This window comes from Vombatus ursinus, unplaced genomic scaffold (assembly GCF_900497805.2).
Source record: "Vombatus ursinus unplaced genomic scaffold, bare-nosed wombat genome assembly UNPS02014825.1, whole genome shotgun sequence".
Classification (NCBI taxonomy): Eukaryota; Metazoa; Chordata; class Mammalia; order Diprotodontia; family Vombatidae; genus Vombatus; species Vombatus ursinus.
The window spans coordinates 5,791,374-5,811,319 of NW_020954603.1; the positions used below are offsets into that span (position 1 = coordinate 5,791,374).

General features: G+C 42.3%; 1 protein-coding gene across 4 annotated transcripts in view; it reads left to right on the plus strand.

The window, feature by feature from the left end:
- ZFYVE9 (zinc finger FYVE-type containing 9) overlaps window positions 1–19,946 on the plus strand; it is a 186,261-nt gene that overhangs the window by 118,173 nt on the left and 48,142 nt on the right. For 3 of the 4 annotated variants that reach the window (XM_027838056.1, XM_027838055.1, XM_027838057.1), the window contains 5 exons: window positions 2,282–2,458; window positions 4,151–4,320; window positions 5,453–5,573; window positions 6,767–6,889; window positions 9,938–10,093. In XM_027838056.1, the coding sequence (XP_027693857.1) occupies window positions 2,282–2,458; window positions 4,151–4,320; window positions 5,453–5,573; window positions 6,767–6,889; window positions 9,938–10,093 (747 nt within the window). The remainder of the gene's footprint in view (window positions 1–2,281; window positions 2,459–4,150; window positions 4,321–5,452; window positions 5,574–6,766; window positions 6,890–9,937; window positions 10,094–19,946) is intronic. The other variant, XM_027838058.1, reaches the window with a different exon arrangement.

The following is a 19,946-nucleotide window of genomic DNA, read 5'->3' on the forward strand; positions in this document are numbered from 1 at the left end:
TGTTTTCCTGTGGAAAGGGAACAGGGGGATGGAAGATGTGCGATTCCCTTTTGAGATGAGGAGGGTATTACATGCATGCAGCTGGGGGCTTTTGAGGACTGCTGCCAATTCCCTTTGCCAAGGGAAGGATAAGTACATGTCCCAACGTCCAGGAACAAATAGAACATTGTTTTTAAAGGTGCAGCCCTCTTAGCATTTAGACTTGTTATAACCAAAGTGATTGTGGAATTACATTGTTACATCACATAAGTGTGGCTAGGAGGAGTATGCATATTGGGTTAAATATAGCCAACGCAGTCTTCATCCTATGAGGTTGGAAAAGGGACCTACACATACTTCAGTTAAAAAACTTAAGTGTTCTTGTAAAGAGATACAATACAATTGATCAAAATATGATGTTTTCCCTCGGAAAGCCTCCCTGTACTGTTGCCAAAATGAACCTAAGAGGCTCGAGTGCTGGTGGGCACATGGGGCAGAATTCCTGCCTATGCCACAGTGTAGCATCCCTCAGAAGCTGATGTTTCTCTGCTCCGAGCCCCTCCTGCTCTGTCTGTCTGCATCGCCCACATCGTGATGTTTTCTGGTGCTGGCCTGTGAACCGATTGCATGCTAAGTTAGTCTGAGCAGTTCTCATCTCCTATGATCCACTCAGTTTCCTTCCACTTCTCGATTCTTATAACTTTGAGCAGACATTCATCATGTGCTCCCCTTTTAGGGGCCATCGATTTTTATTTCACTGCTTCCATTTTCCTTCCCTGGCACTGGGCCACAGACACGAGCGCCCCGCTTAATTATAGTGTCTGGCACCTCCTTGGCCGTATAAGGTCTTCTCCTCAGTAGCAGTTTTTGACTTGGCACAGCCCAAGATGAAGGAAATGATAGAGGGTTCATAGGCAAGTCTTACTTTGTGTTAAGCCAAGGAGGCCCCTCCAAAGGGCATCCTTAGGGTTACCCACTTGTCCTGGTTTTTTAAGCATCTCTCCTCTTGCATGGCTTGGCCAAGTCTTTTTCTTAATATTTAATTTGGTGCTTTTCGGTGTTCCCTCTCTCTGCCATCTCTCCTCCCACCTCCCCCCCCCCCCCCTTTCTCCTTTTCTCTTACCCCATGAACTTGGCCCAGGGCTCTGAGACCCTGTCCTGGTACTGGCCTGCCGCTGACGACTGAAGTAGCTAGCATCTCAAGTCTTGTGGCTCCTCACTCTGACATGGGGTGGGGGGTTTTGAGTGCGAAGGCACTTCCCAGCACTTGTCATTCTGCCTGTTTCTGCTCATGTGGTAATTGTGCTGCAGTACCTGAGTTTTAATAGTCAGCCCTGGAAGGAATGGGAGACATCACGGAGCTCGGGTCCTTCATTTGGTAGCTGAAGGAACGTGGGGGCACAGCCATCACCTCCCATTTCTCTAGCTCCTTTTCTCAGATTAGAGGGAATATGCCTGCATTACAGATGAATTGATCCTAATGATGGTGACACCTGGCAGTTAGATAGCATCTTCAAGTTTACTAAACACTTTTCATATGTTTTCTCCCCTGGAGTATATTCATTTTCCTTATGATCACTTTGAGTGCATTTCCTTGTATATGCTGCGGCACATTTCATGTTCATTCATTGGCACTCATCTATGGATGAGTCATGTGCTTTGAGACACAACCCAAATTTAGCAGTGGCTATTAATGATCGCTCCACATATTACTAGGTGGAGATGTTTGTATACAAAGCTAAACCAAAGCATCTCTGCACGGTGTCTGCTGAATCTCAGGCCTTGGAGTTTTTCAGATGAGATCTTTATATACACCCCCTACTCCCTGCCCCGAAAGAATTTAGAAGTTTATTAGGTTGAAACTGAAAATCATGCACAGGAGTTAATTACAGTATTAAACCCCCAGATTTTAAAATTTGGTAGAACATTTGTAAAGACTTTAAATGTAAAGGAAAGAACAGAACATGTTAACCCACTTAAAAAAACCTGTCCATTAGTTACTTGATGTTTAATTTCCTTTAAAAGGAAATGATATTCCTCTTTGAAAGAAACAAATGACTTATGTATGATCTTAAGAATTGAATATAAACCCAGATGGAAAAAAATTTATGTAATTTTTACTTGCTTCTACTAAATAACAGTTTACCCAGCTGCATTTTTTCCTTGGTTGAGCAGAATTCCCTATTTCCTTAATACCTTTATCACAAGGAAGAAGGCCTTGCCATGCGTGTTAAGCAGGAGCAGATCTTGGTATCCATATTTTATAATCCATTCACATTGATTGTGTCTGTATTTGCTTTAGCTCAAGCCTGGGAGAACATGATGAGTGCCTCAAGCCAGAGCCCTAACCCTAACAATCCTGCTGAGTACTGTTCTACTATCCCTCCCTTGCAGCAAGCTCAGGCCTCAGGAGCACTGAGCTCTCCACCTCCCACTGTGATGGTGCCTGTGGGAGTGTTAAAGCGCCCCGGAGCAGAAGGTAGGGGACTGCACACTCTTCTCTCTTTCTCTTTCTCACTCGGTTTTTTCCCCTTCTCCACGCCCCTCTGAAAAGGGGCCAACGTGCTTTGGTGGCAACCTTTTTTAAATGCCACTGATAGATCCCTTTGGGTGGGAGCTAAGTGGAAGAAGGAGGCGAGAATCATGTTGAGACGCTGGGCATGTGAAACATGGTGTTGTGCTGCCTGACCTTTTGGTGACACCGTCCCCCCTCCCCTTTGCCAAGCTACTCTAGGACAGCAAAGTAGCTGCCAATCCTGTTCTTGAAGGAGATGTGGGTATAGTCTATTTTGTCTGAGGTTCCTTTCCTAGTCCCCTCTTTGTGCCCTTTATGGGAGCCTAGGAGGTGACGAAAAGGGCCTCATAGGATACAGACGTCCTGGCCTTCCTCCTGGCCAGTCCTACACTGTCTCCTCCTCTTCCTTCAGATTTGTAACAACCTCCAGACAGGGTCCACATACCTTGTACTTAGCCTAACTGTTAAATTGGGAGTGGCACATGACAAATACAGAATGGACAGGCTTGCACCTTAGTTTGGGTGATATGTTCACATCAGTGGATGACTGCAAAGCACTTTAGATTGCCGCTAAAAGAGAATTTACAAGTTCCAAGAGTTATTATTAATAGTAATAACAGAAATAACAAGTATATGTTTCTCTTTAATGATCTTACTGCCAGGGAGATTTTTTTCTAATAGTCATTATCATTTTTTCTTCCTTTTCTTTGAGCAGTGCCCCCTTCTGTCTGAGTAACTCTTCCTGCCCCACTTTGACAAGCAGAGACTTCTGACTCACTGACTGATCATACTCTTCCCATCTCCCTTTAGTGTCTGACCATCACTTGGCCACAATTCCTATATTTTTGAGATCGAGATTTCTTTCTTAAAACCATTGATCCCTTTATTTCATTTGCCACTTTGGGGGTGGGGAGGTAGGGGTTCCTCTTCCCCAGGTTCACTCTTGTTTGACTGTTAATTGATTGTTTGAAAGTTTCCAGAGTTGGAGTAAAGGTACAACCCCTGCAGAGTCAGAAAAAGGGACAGCCTTCTCCCTATTCCATGTTACAAAGCCTTTTCCTTCTTCGTTTCCAGTTGGCCCCAAGGAATCCAGTCCACTCTTTTGACAGTTCTTGTACCTTTGTTTTCTGCTCTTTCCATCTTGATCATTAGGGCCTCTCCAGCATTCTTCCATGCATCTTTTTTGCTCTTTTTAATCACATCCCTTTCCTAGATAGTCAGGTGCCAGGGAGATAACCTTTTATTTACTGGAGCTGTTGAAGGTCTGTGGCCACATTCCCCCTATTACTAATTCATTTTCCAGGAGCTTTCTGCGTGTACTTATTTTGGACATATTCTGTTCTTCCTCAGTTTTTTTGGTCAGCGAAATGTGTCAGTGATTGTGATTCTATTGCAGGGCAATGTGAGAGCCCCTAATGTGTGTCACACGTTTGAGCTGTTCTGGTGTGCTGTTGCAGTAAGAGTGAGACACTGTTTAAAAGCAGCTGTTTGTCATTGTTGCTTTTAACCCCATGAGTGGGGAGTTGTGATAATTAGATTCCAAAGACAGTTACATCAATAGTCACCTCTGCATCCCTGGATTGGGTGACCCTTCGAGCTGGTGACGTTGAGATGTCTGTCAAATTGACGCCTCTTTTATTTTTCTGGCCCCTTAAGTGGCTCAACCCCGAGAGCAAAGGCGAGTGTGGTTTGCCGATGGGATCTTGCCTAACGGGGAAGTTGCCGATGCAGCCAAATTAACAGTGAGTGGTCCTTCCTCCACGGGAGCCTTGGCTGTGTCGCATGAGCCAGCCCAGCCAGTGAGCAGCAGTCCACTGGCAGCAGAGGTAAGAGAACTCACCCATCTTAGCACTATGCCTGGTGCTGAGTACAGATGCTCCGAGTTGGAAGGGACTGCAGATGTCGTTTACACAGGAGTGCCCTGAACACCAGCTCCTGTTTGAAGACCTCCGTGGGCTGGAGCAGCTCTGGTTGTTAGAAAGTTTCACTGTTTTATTATCAGATCAGCTCTTAGGCATATCCAGCTATAACTTGTGCCTTTGGGAGGTAAGAAGAGCATGTTGAGATTCCAAAACAGAACCTCCAGATTCTCCAACTTCTCTGATGTTTTCTTACCTGATATGAGAAAGAATCATAAAGGAAAGAGCATTGCACTCTGGCTTGAGAGACTTGGGCTCTAACTATTTGGGACAAGTCAGTTTCTCAAGAGTCTCGTTTTTTCATTTGTAACCAGCTAATGTATAAAGACCATTCCTGTTCTAAGAATTCTGTGAATCTGGAGGCCTTTATAAGGCAAACAAGAATAAAGTGTGAAATACTATTTAATTGTACAGTAAGGGTTGAAAGAGGGATAAATATCTTAAGTACTTGTCATGTTTTATCCGTAATTCAGTTCAGCAAGTATTTATTAACTGCTATCTGTGTGTGTGTGTGTGTGTGGTGTGTGTGTGTTTAAAATGCAAGGTGCTTCGTAGTGGGAGTGACAGAATGAAACTAGGCACAGTCTTTGCTGGCCCTTAATGAACTTATACTTTAGGAAGGGAGATAAAACAAATACAGAGATGGTTACACTATAGGTCATATGATAAGTGCAAAGGGTAGAGGGCTGAGCCTTCCCCCCTCACATAACATTTAGTTTTCTCAGTTTCTAGGGCCCTCCGTGCTCAGTGTGGAATAGTGTATCTTATCCTTCTCTGTTGGTGTCTTATCTTCCTGGTAGACTGGAAGCTCAGTGAGAGTAGGCACCATGTCTCAACTAAACATTTCATTTTCCCCAAGTGCCTTGTGTAGGGCTTTGTACATAGTAGGTTCTTATTATTCAGTAGGTGTTCAATGAATGTTTGTTATATGTTAAAGAAAGAGTATTGAAAGGCTGTCAGATTCCCATTTGGCTCTCCCCATTATATTCTACCCAAGTCTTTAATTCACTTTAATATTACGTACACTTGCCTTTTGTAGACTGATATTTCTGCGTTCTCGGGGAGTATAACTCAGGTGGGAAGTCCTGTTGGAAGTGCAATGAACCTGATTCCAGAAGATGGCCTCCCTCCCATCCTCATTTCTACTGGGGTCAAAGGAGGTGAGTAGCACCAAAGGGTTAAATAACTTCATTTTCTGCTGGTAATTGAGCTGACTAAACAAAGAGCCGGGATTCTCCAATGCCGTCGATGGAGCCCTGCACAGTCGCTGCCTTCTGTGTTTCGCTGTACACCCAACTGCTCTAAAAGCTTTTTCTTCTGTTTCTAGTTGGTGCAGCGCTTCTTAAACTGTGGGTTGTGATCCTGTATGGGATCCTGAGTGGAAAAAGTTTAAGAAGCCCCGGGTTAGAGCATGCTTCTCTGTATATTTACTGTAAAATTTTTTCAGTATTTCAGAATACATCTTATCAGAATTATCTCCACTGTTCCTCTCCCCAAGATATTATAGATTTTCTTTCTCTTTGCTTTGAGGGTACTACTGGAGGGCAATGATGGTTGGCCACTCTTGATGTTGGGAGGTATCTATCAAACCACCCTAAATAAAAGAGTCTTGACATTGAATGACGAGAATAATGAACATTCACCTTCACTAACATGTTCTACTGAAGGAGGCCAGGCACCCCTAAAAGGATACTTCTGACAGTACAGTTCAGATGACTGTGCTTCCTTGTGTCTGGGAAGGTAATTCCCTGATTGGTGGACAAATGTGTACCACCACCTTCCACAGCCACAAGTAAAACTTTTTGATTCTGCCTTCTTAACAGACCACCAAATAGAGTTCCCTCTTACCGCTGCCAGTGCGTCAGCCAGATTGGACCTAATCTTCATGGTCTGAACGTAGCTCGTGCAGCCCTGATTTCTTAGTGTGAGAGCTTCCAGCTGACGGATAGCTCTGTGACTCGAGATCATGGAGGATAATGATATTTGGAGCTTTGAAAAGTATCAGTGTATCCATTTTCTGATGCTGATATTGGAGTTACAGAGCCCTTGAGTTGGGCCTGGTACCAGAATTGCTTTTGTGACTGAATTATTTGAAATGTTGGTCTTGGAACACATATGTGAAACTGTTTGGGCTGGGTAATTTCTGATAAAGGGAGAAGAGACCAGCCTTAGGATCTCTGGCATAAGCCCTTTCTGGGGTAGGAAGTTGGGTAAAGTCAAATGGCATTTTTCCCCTCTGATTGACTTAGTTGATTTTTAAAGAGATTCTGGTTGAGCAGGTTGCTACTCTTCCATGTGTGGGCCCCCCCTCCAGTTTACTTTCCTTTCATTCTCTCTCTCTTTCTCCTTGAAGATTATGCTGTGGAGGAGCGCCCTTCCCAGATCTCCGTAATGCAGCAGCTGGAGGATGGCGGCCCTGACCCACTGGTGTTTGTTTTAAATGCAAATTTGCTGTCAATGGTTAAAATTGTTAATTGTGAGTAGTGGGCTCTTCTTCCAAACATTTCTTAAATTAAAGTGAATTGAGTTTTACAGAAGCATTGGTTATAAATAGGGTATTCACATCAGTAACTTCTGGAAGTTGAACATAAAAATTGGTTGGTGTGTAAAGGAGCAGTTGATGGCCACACTTGGAGTCAGAAGACCTGGCCACTCATCTGTGGTCTTCAGCAAATCCTGTAATGTCCCGGAGCTCCAATTTTCTCATCAGTTGGATGGGGTTAATAATATTGCCATCAAGAATGGCTCAGCTGGGCAGCAAGAATGGCGCAGTGGATAGACGACCAGCCCTGGAGTCAGGAGGACCTGAGTTCAAATCTGGCTTCAGACATATAACACTTACTAGCTGTGGGACCCTGGGCAAGTCACTTAACCCTATTGCCTAGCCCCCCCCCCCCCAAAAAATGACTCAGCCTTCTGTAACACATTACAGTTTACAAAGTGATTCTTTCATTGTGACCCCAAGACTGAGGAAGCAGTTACTAAGCACCAACTACATGTCAGGCACTGACATAGGCCCTGGTATGGACAGCGACAGTATCTGCCCTTGAGGAGTTTATAAAATAACTGGATGTGATAATATAGGGGAGCTCAAGAAGGAGTCTAGGATCGGGGGAGAGCCAAGGAGGATGAATAGAGCTATGGGGCACTCAGAGATCAGGCAGCATTAGGGCATTAGGGCAGATAGCATGCTCTGAGGAGGCTCTAGTTTCCTGCTGTTCAGCTGGTGTGAAGTGTAGTCTGGGAACGGCTAGCTCTATCATTCAGTCACTTCAGCCACTGGTCAAGATAACCCAGTCCAGTCCTGTAGGGTTGAGTCTCTGGAGGTAGAGGTCTGGGGGGTTGCTGTTCCTAGTGGGGAGACACTGGGACCATGTCAGACTAGATGGTGAGATGTTCCCACCAGGTAGTCCCTGGTTTCCAGTGAATGCCTGCCCTATCATTTGTATGTATATTATGCCGTTTGGCAGACAAGGAAGCAGAAACTTAAAGGCCTCGATGTGCCTAGGATCACAGAGAGTCAGTGTCATTTTTCAGGTTCATTACATTCTGCCATGTGAGACTGCAGGATGTAAACCAACTCACAAGGGGACTGCCCTGCCCAGGCTCATGCTCACCTTTCCCTAAGGGCTACCAAGTGCTTCCTCACAACCTGGCAAAGTAGACAGGAGGGCTCGGGCTGTCTCTGTGATACAGATAGGACTACTAAGGCCCAGGAAGGGCATTGACTTTCCAAGGGTCAGTGCCAGGCTTGCAGCTCAAGGTGGTGCTGTGTGCTTGAACCTACACTGTTTTGCCATATTAGATGGCAACAGGAGCCTGGAATTGTGTTTTCTGCTCTCCAGGCTGGTGTTGGGGAAGCAAGATTGTTCTGGACCCAAGGTAAGAGCAGGAGCCCCGGGAGCCCTGGGAGGACAGTCCTTAGGTGCTGCTCTTGTTTTGGCTCTGGTGGCTAGAGAAACACCTCAGCACTTGCTCTAAGCCCTCTGCATTACTTTGGAGCCGTAGGATTTCATCAGGCCACCTCCCACTAGCCCAGCAGCCTCTCTCACCCGCTCAGAGTGTAGGAGGCAGAGCTGAAGAGATTAGATAGATTCTTTGTCCAACCTCAAATTTTATAGAAGGGAACTAAACCCCTGAGAAGTGACTTCTCCGTTATCACACCTGGAAGAAGAGTTCACAATTCGAACCCAGGGCTCTTTCTGTTACATGTCCTCATTGTTCATCCAAGCCGTGAGTGACTTCTGAGATCAAATGGCATAGTACTTTGAGTTTTATTTCTCCATGCTTGACTCAGTGCATTATCTTACACTTAGGAAGGAACTGGCAGAGAACTCCTTTGAGTCATTTACCTATGTTGAAAGAATTTAGGAATGAGGGAATTTGGATACTTAGATAGTTCGTAGATAAAATTGCTTCCTTTCACCAAATAGAGTCCGAGTATCTTTACTCGGAACTGCTTTATGTGGACATCTTCACAGGAGAGGACGGAAGTCGCATTTTGAGAAATGTGACCTATTTTTTGTTTTCATCTTAGTTCAGGATCCTCATTTTGCTGGAGTGATGTGGTAAAAATAATGAGCGATGAAAATTAACTTTTGAATCTTAGCCTGCATGTATTCAAATAATATTCATAGACTTTCAGTGCTGGAAGGAATCTCAAAGATGATCTTGTCGAATCTCCATATTTTATAGAGACAGAAAACCTGTCATTCTATACCAGCACCCAGAAATTTAAGATAGCATTTCATGTCAGTCCCTACAGGTATCACCCACACTCACTAAATGTGCCTTTCCCCAATAGTATTGAGTTGTGGTCATAACTATTCTTCTGCAGTAAGTACAGAACTTTTTTACAGGCTGATAAAAATGTCTTTCTTGTAGGGTACAGTATGAGGCCAAAGTAATGAAGCCAGTTTCTGTATTAATAATGTTGATTAAATCATTATTGCTCCTAGGAAAGTGGCTTCTCCTCGGAGAAGAGCGGTCCGTATTTGTGGCACTATGTGGATTCTTGCCTTAGACTTCAGGAATCAAGCTGCTTCTACTTGGCCCTGAAGGCAGAACAAGGGGCTGTGGGGGATGTGGCCCAGTAGTGCCAACACACATGTCCCCCAAGCTTGGGTTTGGGCCCAGATGGAGTGGCTTTCCCGTCACTGTAGGTGCCAGGTTAGGGTTGGGGACCCACTTCTGGCTATGGTCATGGAGAGTCCTACTTCATCTGTGGGCTGGGTCAGATGCTATCCAAGGATCCTTCCCCCCTTCAAAGATTCTGCTAGTAATTTCCTCTAGAGATTTCTATGCTTCTTTTTCAGTTGTCTCTTATCCCTCCAGAGGCAGCAGGGTCACAGGGTGCCTCTTCTAACTGTGCTGTAGAGAATAATCATGATATGCCTGGTTCCTTTGTACAAAGGCATCCCTTTTCTGCCTCACTTGCCCTGTGTTTGGGCCTGGGGACAGGAATAGGGCAGGTACAGAGAGGGAAAGCTTGAATCTCTTGCTGACAGTCTTATTCCATCCATAGATGTGAACAGGAAATGCTGGTGTTTCACTACGAAGGGCATGCATGCAGTGGGGCAGTCAGAGGTTGTGATCCTTCTTCAGTGTTTGCCTGATGAGAAGTGTCTGCCCAAGGACATCTTCAGTCACTTCGTGCAGCTCTATCGGGATGCGCTGGCAGGTAGGCATGCTTTCTAACTGCTGGCCCTGGTGTGGGCCTTGTGGAGATGATACAAGCTGACCCAGGGATTGCAGTCATCCTGTGTGTATTCACTCAGTAAATAGTGACCTTGCAGTCTGAGAATGTTGCTTGAGACTTCTAGGTAGATGGCAGATGGTAGATGAGATGACTTTAAGATACTTCCAAATATTAGGACTTGACCTCCTATGATGGTTATCCTTTTGAGAAAACTGCTTGAAGCTGTAATTATGGCAGAGGAAGTATCTTTTTAAGCAATAATTTTATTGCTGAGCAGGCATTTTCACTTGGAACCTCATCCCCAGACTGTTTTAATCCTAAAAAGAACTTACAAAGTAATTAGAATTTGTTTTGCTTAATTCTAGTCTGAAGAAGACTGGTTTTTTTTTTGTGTGTGTGTATAAACCTTAAGTTGTGTTGTTCTTAAGTAGTATAAGCATGCAAATAAACCTGTTTTCTGGGCATACAACAAAGAGATTTGGGAGACTTAATTTAAAAATTTTAAAGTTTGCCCAAGACATCATTATCAAGAAATGAATGGCCGTAATTAGTTGGAACCAGTAGATTATAAACTTGTCTATGCTGTATATGCTTCATTTTCTCCTTTTGTTTAACTCTGAAGTGGGCAGTACAGTCTGTGACAGTACATTTGGTACATCGAAGGGGTGTCTATAGCAAGGTTTTCAATTTATGTCAGGAAATTCAAAGAAATGGTTCCTGTAACAACTACAATGTGTATGCTTTAAGGTTTGCAAAGTGTTTCGACATATTGTTATTTCATGTAATCCTCTCAATAACTCAGAGAGGCAGATGCTGGCACTGACTGTGGAGTGGAGTGTTTATGGGCAAGTCACTTAACTTTCTGCAGGCTGTTTCCTTTTCTGCAAAAAATAGACATCCTAATTCTTACACTCTTTTCCTTAAAACTCACCAGAAATGTGACTTATTGTATTCTTGTTAATCTGTAAAGATGTTTCTGGTTAATTAAGATCTAGTCCTCAAACTTGCCTCCAGAGTCATGAGACAACAGGGTCTGTCAGTGCATTGTGTGCCCAAGTCCTGTCTGACCTGGCACATAGATTTCTTCCTCTTTTTGGTCATCTTTTTAAAAAAATTGTACTACTGGGGCAACTGGGTGGTGCAGAGGATAGTCAGGAGGACCTGAGTTCAAATTCGGCCTCAGACCAGACACTTGACACTTACTAGCTGTGTGACCCTGGGCAAGTCACTTAACCCCAATTGCCTCGCCAAAAAAAAAATTGTACTACAAGTGTTTAGCATTTCTGTGTCCTCTGGATGACTTGTTATGAACTGTATTTTTTACCATATCCTGAAGAATAGCTTGATCTATGGTATAACACAGCAGTATTGTCAGAGAATGTTTGTAACTGCTCTAAAAAGATGGCAGTTTATAGGTTTATCCCACTGTGTTGTCGTGTCACATGTAATGGCACCAAAAACCATATGATGTAAATTGCTGTGGGTGTGAGAACTGAATACTCAAAAACATCATACTTATCCCTGAGCTTTCTTCTCAGTCCATTCCCCAAAGTACAGAGGCTCCTCAATCAGAACTTCCCAGAATCTTGCTATGATGTCCCACAGAAATGGGTTCTGGGAGAAAATATCTATGAATAATTTTCCCTGTGAAATACTAATATGAAATCACATATGTATAAAAAATATTGTGAACAAGACCCATAACTTCTCTGAGCATCAGCTCCCTCATCTGTAAAATTGGAATCATAAATGAGTAATTTTTTACCATCAATCTCAGCTGGTTTGTTGTGAGATAATAGGAGTTCTTTCTACTATGTCTATTACATGTGGCAAGTTTTAGGCATGAAATCAAGCATCTTGATGGCAAGTAGGTAGCAAAGTGGACTTCAAGTCCAGAAGACCTGAATTCAAATCCAGCCTCAAACATTTATTAGTTGTGTGAACCTGCACAAGTCATTTGACTTTTCTGTTACACGGTCAATAAACATTTATTAAGCACCCACTATGTACCAGACACTGTGCTAAGCAAAAAAAAAAAGACAGTCCCTGCCCTTGAGAAGCTTATAGTCTCATGGGGGGAAGACAACACACAAAAGGAAATGGGAAAGCCAGGGAGGGGAGTACACGATTAGGGGTGTGGTGGAAAAGTCAATCAGAAGTCCTAGAGCAATGCAGCCAGGTGAGAAATGAGGTTTCTGCACTGATGAAATCATCATGATGGGGAGTTTCTGGTGATGAGCTTTTCCTGGGTCAACATGAAACCAAGCAGCCTGCTGCTGGGAAATGGAAGAACTGGCTGGGCTTCTCAGCATTTTTTAAATGGGGGCTTTGGGAGGAGTTTTTTGCTTTTCTCTGCAGCCCTCCAGTTAGAGGGTCACAGGCAATTGATGGTCCTGATAAGGTATGACTAGCAAAGGTATTGAAATATCTGTGATGACGATTACCTGGTGATGAGCTTTTCCTGGGGGATAGAAGAGAAGGATGGGGTTGGGACATGAGAATGGTGGAGTTAAACCAAGTAGTGAAGATACAATGTCCATTCCTGTTTAAAACACACACACACACACACACACACACACACACGAAAGAATAGGGAAAAAAATGGATCTTTCCCTTTATATGATAAATAGTATCTATGTAAAACCAAGACCTAGCATCATCTGTAAAGGGGATAAACTAGATGTCTTTCCAGGAAGAACAGAGGTAAAGCAAGGATGTCCTTTATCACCACTGTTACTATCCAGCATAGTGCTAGAGTCTAGCTAGCTGTAGCAATGAGACAAGAGAAAGAAATTGAGGGTGTAAGAATAGGAAAAGAGGAAACAAAATCATCCTTTTTGGAGATGATATAATGATTTACTTAGAGAACCTTAGTTAGTCAACCTAAAATAAATTTAAACAATTAACAATTTCATGAAAGTTGTAGGATAAAAACTAAACTCACATAAAAAATTGGCATTTCTTTATGTATCAACAAAATCCTTCAAGAAGAAAGAGAAAGAGATATTCCATTTAAAATAACTACCAAAAATATGAAATACTTTGGAACATGTGTTTTGTGTGTGTGTGTGTTTTAAATGGGTTTATTCTATGCCTGCTTTAATCTAATAAAACAAATAGTAGCAGTTTAGTGCCACGGAAGCCATGTACCAGCATAAATTACAACAATGCAGCCTTAGATTGTAAAATATCTTTCCCTAAAGAGTTAAAAGGGCTCTTATATGCTTACCACATCTTAGGAGGAATTAACCTCACTTGTTGTATGAAAAAAATGGTAGCACGGAGAGACTGACTAAAGGTTGCATAGCATGTGACTGACTAGTTTCTTAGGAACTATATGAGCAAAACTACAGAATCCTCTTTATATGAATATATACAGATCTAAATGATTGTAGAATTATTCATTATTCATGGATAGGTTAAGCCAATATAATAAAAATGACAGTCTTCCCTAAATAAATAAAAAAAAAACTGTTAGGAAAACTGAGTTTGGCGGAAATGAGGTGTGGACCAGCATTTCACACCATATACCAAGGTACATTGCAAATGGGTATATGACTTAGATGTAAAGGGTGATATCATAAATAAATTAGAGACACAAGGAAGAAATTACCTCTCAGATGTCTGGTTAAAGAAAGAGTTATTGATGAAACGAGATAAAGAGGGTCACAAAAGGTAAAATGCACAATTTTATTTACATAGTTAAAAAGCTTTTACACAAAACTAATAACTGCTAAAATTGGAAGAAGAGTGAGTAAATGGGGAAAAATCTTCATAACAAGTTTCTCTGATAAAGGTCTCATTTCTAAGATATATAGGCAACTGATTGAAATATGTAATAATTTAAGAGTCATTCCCCAATTGATAAATGGTCAAAGGATAGGAACAGGTAATTTTTGGAGGCTAAAAAATTCAAGATGTCAATAGCCATGTGAAAAAATGTTCTACATCACTCATAATTAGAGAAATACAAATTAAAACAACTCTGAAGTTCTTCCTCATACCCATTAGATTGGCAGCATTGACCCCCTTCACTCCCCCCAAAAGGAAATGACAAATATTGAGGGACTGTTGAATTAATAGTTACATTTATGCACTGCTAGTGGAGGTGTGGACTTGTACAGTTATTCTAGAAAGCAATTTTGAACTACATCCATAAAGTTATTAAGCTCTTGATGCAGTGATATTGCTTCTAGGTCTATAGCCCACAGAGATTAAAGACAGAAAAAAGGACTCATGTACAGAAATATTTATAACAGCTTGTTCTGTGCTGTTGTGCTGTGAATTGGAGACTGAGGGAGTTCCCTTAAGTTGGGGAATGGCCAAACAAACGGTGGTATACATGAGTGTGATGGAATAATGATGAAGGGAATGGTTTTGGAGAAACCTGGGAAGACTTAATTTGAATTGATGCATAATGAAGCAAGTAGAACCAGGAGCATAGTTTATATGAGAGCAACGATAACGTAAAGACAATGAAATCTGGATGTCTTCATAACTCTGATCAACACAGTGACTATGATTCCAAACTCATGATGAAATATGTCTCCCGTATTCTAATAGGTGATAGAATCAGAGTACGGATTCAGCCTTTTGGGGTGGGGAGTTTAGCCAATAGGGGAATTTGTTTTGCTTGACTCTACATGTTTGAGGAAGTTTTTGGTTTTTTTGGGGGAGGGGTGTTTTTTTTTTTTTGTGAGGCAGTTGGGGTTAAGTGACTTGCGCAGGGTCACACAGCTAGTAAGTATCAAGTGTTTGAGGCCATAGCTCTATCTACTGTGCTACCTATCTGCCCCGAGGGTTTTTTTTTTAAAAGCTTTCTCAGTGGGACCTGGGGAGGGAGAAATGAGAGGGAGAGAAGGTGGATCTGCTTTTGAAAGAAACCTAAAAGTAAAAAAAAAAAAAACAAAAAAACCTAGGTAAACTGTATTTGCAGTTTTTCCTTCATTTACCAGTCTAATATCCTTGTCAAAAAAGTAAATGAGGGGGCTTGATTTGGCAACACATATGCTAAAATTGGAGCAATGCAGAGATGATATACAAATTCATGAAGCATTCCATATTTTTAAGTAAAACTAAATGAGTTTAGCCTTTTATGATCTGTTTTTGATGGAATCATGTTGGCTCTTTGTAATCTTGGCTTCTTTTTCTAACTATCCATTTAATGATACATTCTCAATTTTAACAGTAATTAGATCCTCGTCACTTTTTTTCTTTCAAAACTGGGGCAAAGTTTGACCTTCAGTCCTGATACCTCTCTCATTTTAAAGAATATTTTATATCTCTTGGACTGGTAGTCAGGTGTCCATCCCAATCAAACACAGTATAATTCAGATTTCCTCTTTTTCCCTCCCTCCTTTCTCCTTCCATCTCCCTCCCAACTCCTGTAGACTCTCCCTCTGTCATCCTCAGTGTTTCACTTATTTTCAATCTCTCCGTCTCTGCTGGCTCCTTCCCTCCTGCTTACAAACGTGTCCATGTCACTGCTAGCCTGAAAAAATCCCTCCCTTTGCTTTTCCCCACTTGCTGTCTATATTTCTTCTGCCCTTTGTAGCTAAGCTCCTTGAAAAAACTGCTTATAATAGGTGCCTCCTCTTCCCTCTCACTCTGTTTGTAACCTCTTAAAAGCTGGCTTCTAACCTCACTGTTCCACCAAAGCTGCTTTTTCCAAGGTTGCTGAAGTCTCTTAGCTGCCTTGTGCTGTTTCTCGGTCCTCATTCCTCTTAACCTCTCTGTAGCCTCTGGCGCTGTTGATCATTCTCTGGTCCTTGATACTCTCTTCTCTCTGGGTTTTCAGGATACCCACATGACCACCCTGGCTCTCCTTCTGCCTCTCTGACCACTTCTCTGTCCCCTTTGCTGGCTCCTTCTCCAGCTCGTGCCCTCTAAGCCTCGTTGTCCTTCAGCATTCTGTCCTGGGTGCTCTTCTTCGCTCTTTCTGTGTTACTTCCCTCGGCAATCCCGTCAGCTCTGATGGACTTAATCACCATCTCTGTGCAGATGATTCTGAGGTCTGCCTTTCCTGCCCCAACGTCTCTGCTGACCTCCAGTCTCATGTCTCCAGCAGCCTTTCATACATCTTGAACTGAATGTCCAGTAGACATCTTAAACTCGACACACCCAAAACAGAACTCCTTACCTTTCCCCTGAGTCCTCTCCCTCTTGTACTTTCCCTGTTGTTGTAGAGAGCAGCACCACCTTCCCTGTCCCTCAGCCTCACAACTGTAGAATCACCCTCGACTCCTCACTTTCTCAATTCCCATCTCTGGTCTGTTGCCTGAGACCCATCCACTTCACCTTTACAGCACCTTTGGAACGTGCCCCATTCTTTCCTCTGATGCTCCTGGACGATGGCAGTAATCTATGGGTAGATTTGTCTGCCTTGAGTTTTTCCCCACTCCACTCCATCCTCCTTTCAGCCACTAACGAGATTTTCCTAAAGCGGAGGTTTGATCATGTCACCCCCTTCCTCAATAAACTGCAATGACTTCTTATTGCCTCCAGGATCGAGTACGCAAAATGTGCTGACATTCAAAGCCCTAGCCCCCTCCTACCTTTCCACTCTTCTTACACCTTACTCCCTGACTCTTTGATCCAGGAACACAGGCCTCCTGCCTGTTACACAAATGACATACTTCTTCTCTCAGATCTGGACCTTTTCTATGGCTGTCTCCCTTGTCTGGAATGCTCTCCTTCCTATGCTTTACCTACTTCCTTCCCTGGCTTCAAGTCCTAACTAAAATCTCGTCTTTCACAGGAAGCCTTCCCCAACCCCTCCTTATTCTAGTGCCTTTCCTCTTAATTATTTCCTGTTTATCTTCTGTGTGGCTTGTTTGTATCTATTTGTTCATTTATTGTCTCCCCAGTTAGATTGTAAGCTTTTTGAGGGCAGGGCCTATCTTTTGCTTCTTTTTTGTATCCCCAGAGCTTGGCACAATGTCTAGCCCATAATAGACACTATTGATTCATGGACACTTAGTTGTGGCCCTGGGCAAGTCACTGAACTTCAGTTTCCTTATTGCAAAGTGGGGGCAGTAATAGCATCTATCTCCCAGGGTTGTGGAGATGATGGCCACAGAGCACTTTGCAAACCTCAACTCACAATGTAAAGGCCAGCTCTGAGTCTTACTCAGAGATCCCTACCAGGGCTCTGCAGTCACATCTGACCTGAAAACATCTGGTTCATCTGGGCCAGGACGGCTCAGTATTCTTTTATTATCAGCTCATTTATGGGAGTTATCAACTAACTAACTTGGCATCATCGTCACCTTTTGAGCCTCTGTAGTCTTTAAAGCTCTGCTCATGTGCTGCCTCTTCCAGAAGGCCTGTCCTCCCTTCCCTGTTGGTAACCTGTCAACCTTTTCACACTGCTTTTTATTTTTTGAGATTCCTTATCATAGTATAATTCACTTCAAAAAGCATTAATCACCTTGTATGCCAGGCCCAGTGATAGCTCCTCGGGTTACTAGATGAAGCCATCCTTATTTTCTGGAAGATTGCATTCTGTTGGGGAAAAACAAAGTGTACATAGAAAATTAAATTATAAATATTTAAAACTTGAGAGGCAGGCATTAAATAGCACAGGATCAAGTAGAGATTCCTGAGGTACTTCACCAGAGATCACTTGACACATTGACCCCAAACCGTCAACAACCACTTTTTGACTCTGTGCTTAATTATTGTCTAAGCCATTTTCTTGTTTAGTTGTGTCCGACTACTTGTGACTTCATGGACCATAGATAGCATTCAAGGCCCTTCTATCCTCTACTGTCTTTCAAAGTCTGTCCAAGTTCATGTTTGTTGTTTCCACATTACTATCTATCTATCTCATTCTCTGCCATCCCCTTTTCCTTTTGCCTTTAATCTCTTCCAACGTTAGGGTCTTTTACAAGGAGTCTCATCTTCTCGTTATGAAGCCAAAATATTTAAGCTTCAGCTTCAGTGTTTGTCCTTCCAATGACCAGACTGAATTAATTTCTTAAAATGTGGACCGATTTAACCTTTTTACTGTACAGGGGATTCCCAAAAGTCTTCTCGAGCGCCACAGTTCAAAAGCATTGATTCTGCCATGCTTCACTTTCCTTATGGTCTAGTTCTCACAGCTGTACGTTGCTACTGGAAAGAAGCATAGCTTTAACTATGTGGACCTCTGTCAGCAAAGTGATGCCTTTGCTTTGTAGTGTGCTGTTGTGATTTGCCATAGTTTTCCTTCCAAAGAGCAAGCGTCTTGTGATTTCATGACTGCAGCCACCATCTGCACTGATCTTTGAGCCCAGGAAAATAAAATCTGTCACTGCTTCCATTTCTTCTCCCTCTGTTTGCCAGAAAGTTATGGGACCAGTTGCCAAGCCTCTTAGGTTTTTTGATGTTAAGTTTCAAGTTATCTTTTATACTCTCCTCTTTCATCCTCATGGAGAGGCTTCTTAATTCCTCTTTGCTCTCTGCCATCAGAGTGGTATCATCCGCATATCTCAGATTGTTGATATTTCTCCCAGTAACCGTAATTCCAGTCTTTGATTCATCCAGCCTGGCATCTCACATGATGTACTCTGCGTATGAGCTGAATAAATAAATAAATAAATAAATAAATAAATAAGGTGACAACATACAGCCTTGTTGTACTCCTTTTCCAATCTTAAACCAATCAGTTGTTCCACGTTTGGTTCTAACTGTTGCTTTTTGACCCACATACAGGTTCCTCAGGAGACAAGTAAGATGATGTGGCACTCCTATCTCTTTGAGGACTTACCACATTTTGTTGTGATGCACACAGTCAAAGGCTGTAGTCAACAGAGCAGAAGTTGATGTTTTTCTGGAACTCCCTTGCTTTCTCCATAATCCAGTGAATGTTGGCAGTTTAGTCTCTAGTTCTTCTGCCTCATCAAAAACCAGCCTGCTCTTCTGGTAATTCTTGGTTCACATATTGCTGAAGCCCAGCTTGCAGAATCTTAAGCATAACCTCGCTGGTGTGTGAAATGAGCACAATTGTTTGGTAATTTGAACATTCCTTGGCATTGTCTTTCTTTAGGATTGGGACATGAACTGATCATTTCCAGTCAACTGGCCACTGTTGAGTTTTCCAAATTAGCTGGCATATTAAGTGCAGCCTTTAATAGCATCATCTTTTAGGATTTTAAATAGCTCAGCTGGATGTCCATCACATCCACTAGTCTTATTGTTAGGAATGTTTTTTAAGTCTCATTGCACTTCATTCTCCAGGATGTCTGACTCAAGATCAATAACCACACCATTGTGTTTAAAGGTGATGATGGTAAGATCTTTCTTATATAGTTCTTTTGTGTATTCTTGCCACCTCTTCTTAATATCTTCTGCTTCTGTTAAATCCCTATAATTTTTATGTTTTATCATGCCCATTTCTGCATGAAACTTTCCCTTTATATCTCTAATTTTCTTGAGAGATTTCTTGTCTTTCTCATTCTGTTGTTTTCTTCTATTTCTTTGCATTGCTCTTTTAAGAAAACCTTCTTATCTCTCCTTGCTGTTCTCTGGAATTCTGCATTGAACTTCTGTCCACAGTTCTTTAGGCACTCTGTGTACCAGATCTGATTCCTTAAATTTATTTATCATCTCCACTTCATATTCATAAAGAATGCTATTTAGGTCATACCTATATAGTGTGATGGTTTTCCCTCCTTTCTTCAATTTAAGTCTGAATTTTGTATTAAGAAGCTCATGATCTGATCCACAGTCAGCTGTAGGTCTTGTTTTAGCTGTCCATATAGAACTTTCTCCATCTTTGGCTGCAAAGTATATAATCAGTCTGATTTCTGTATTGACCATCTGCTAATGTCCATGTGTAGAGTCACCTTTTGGG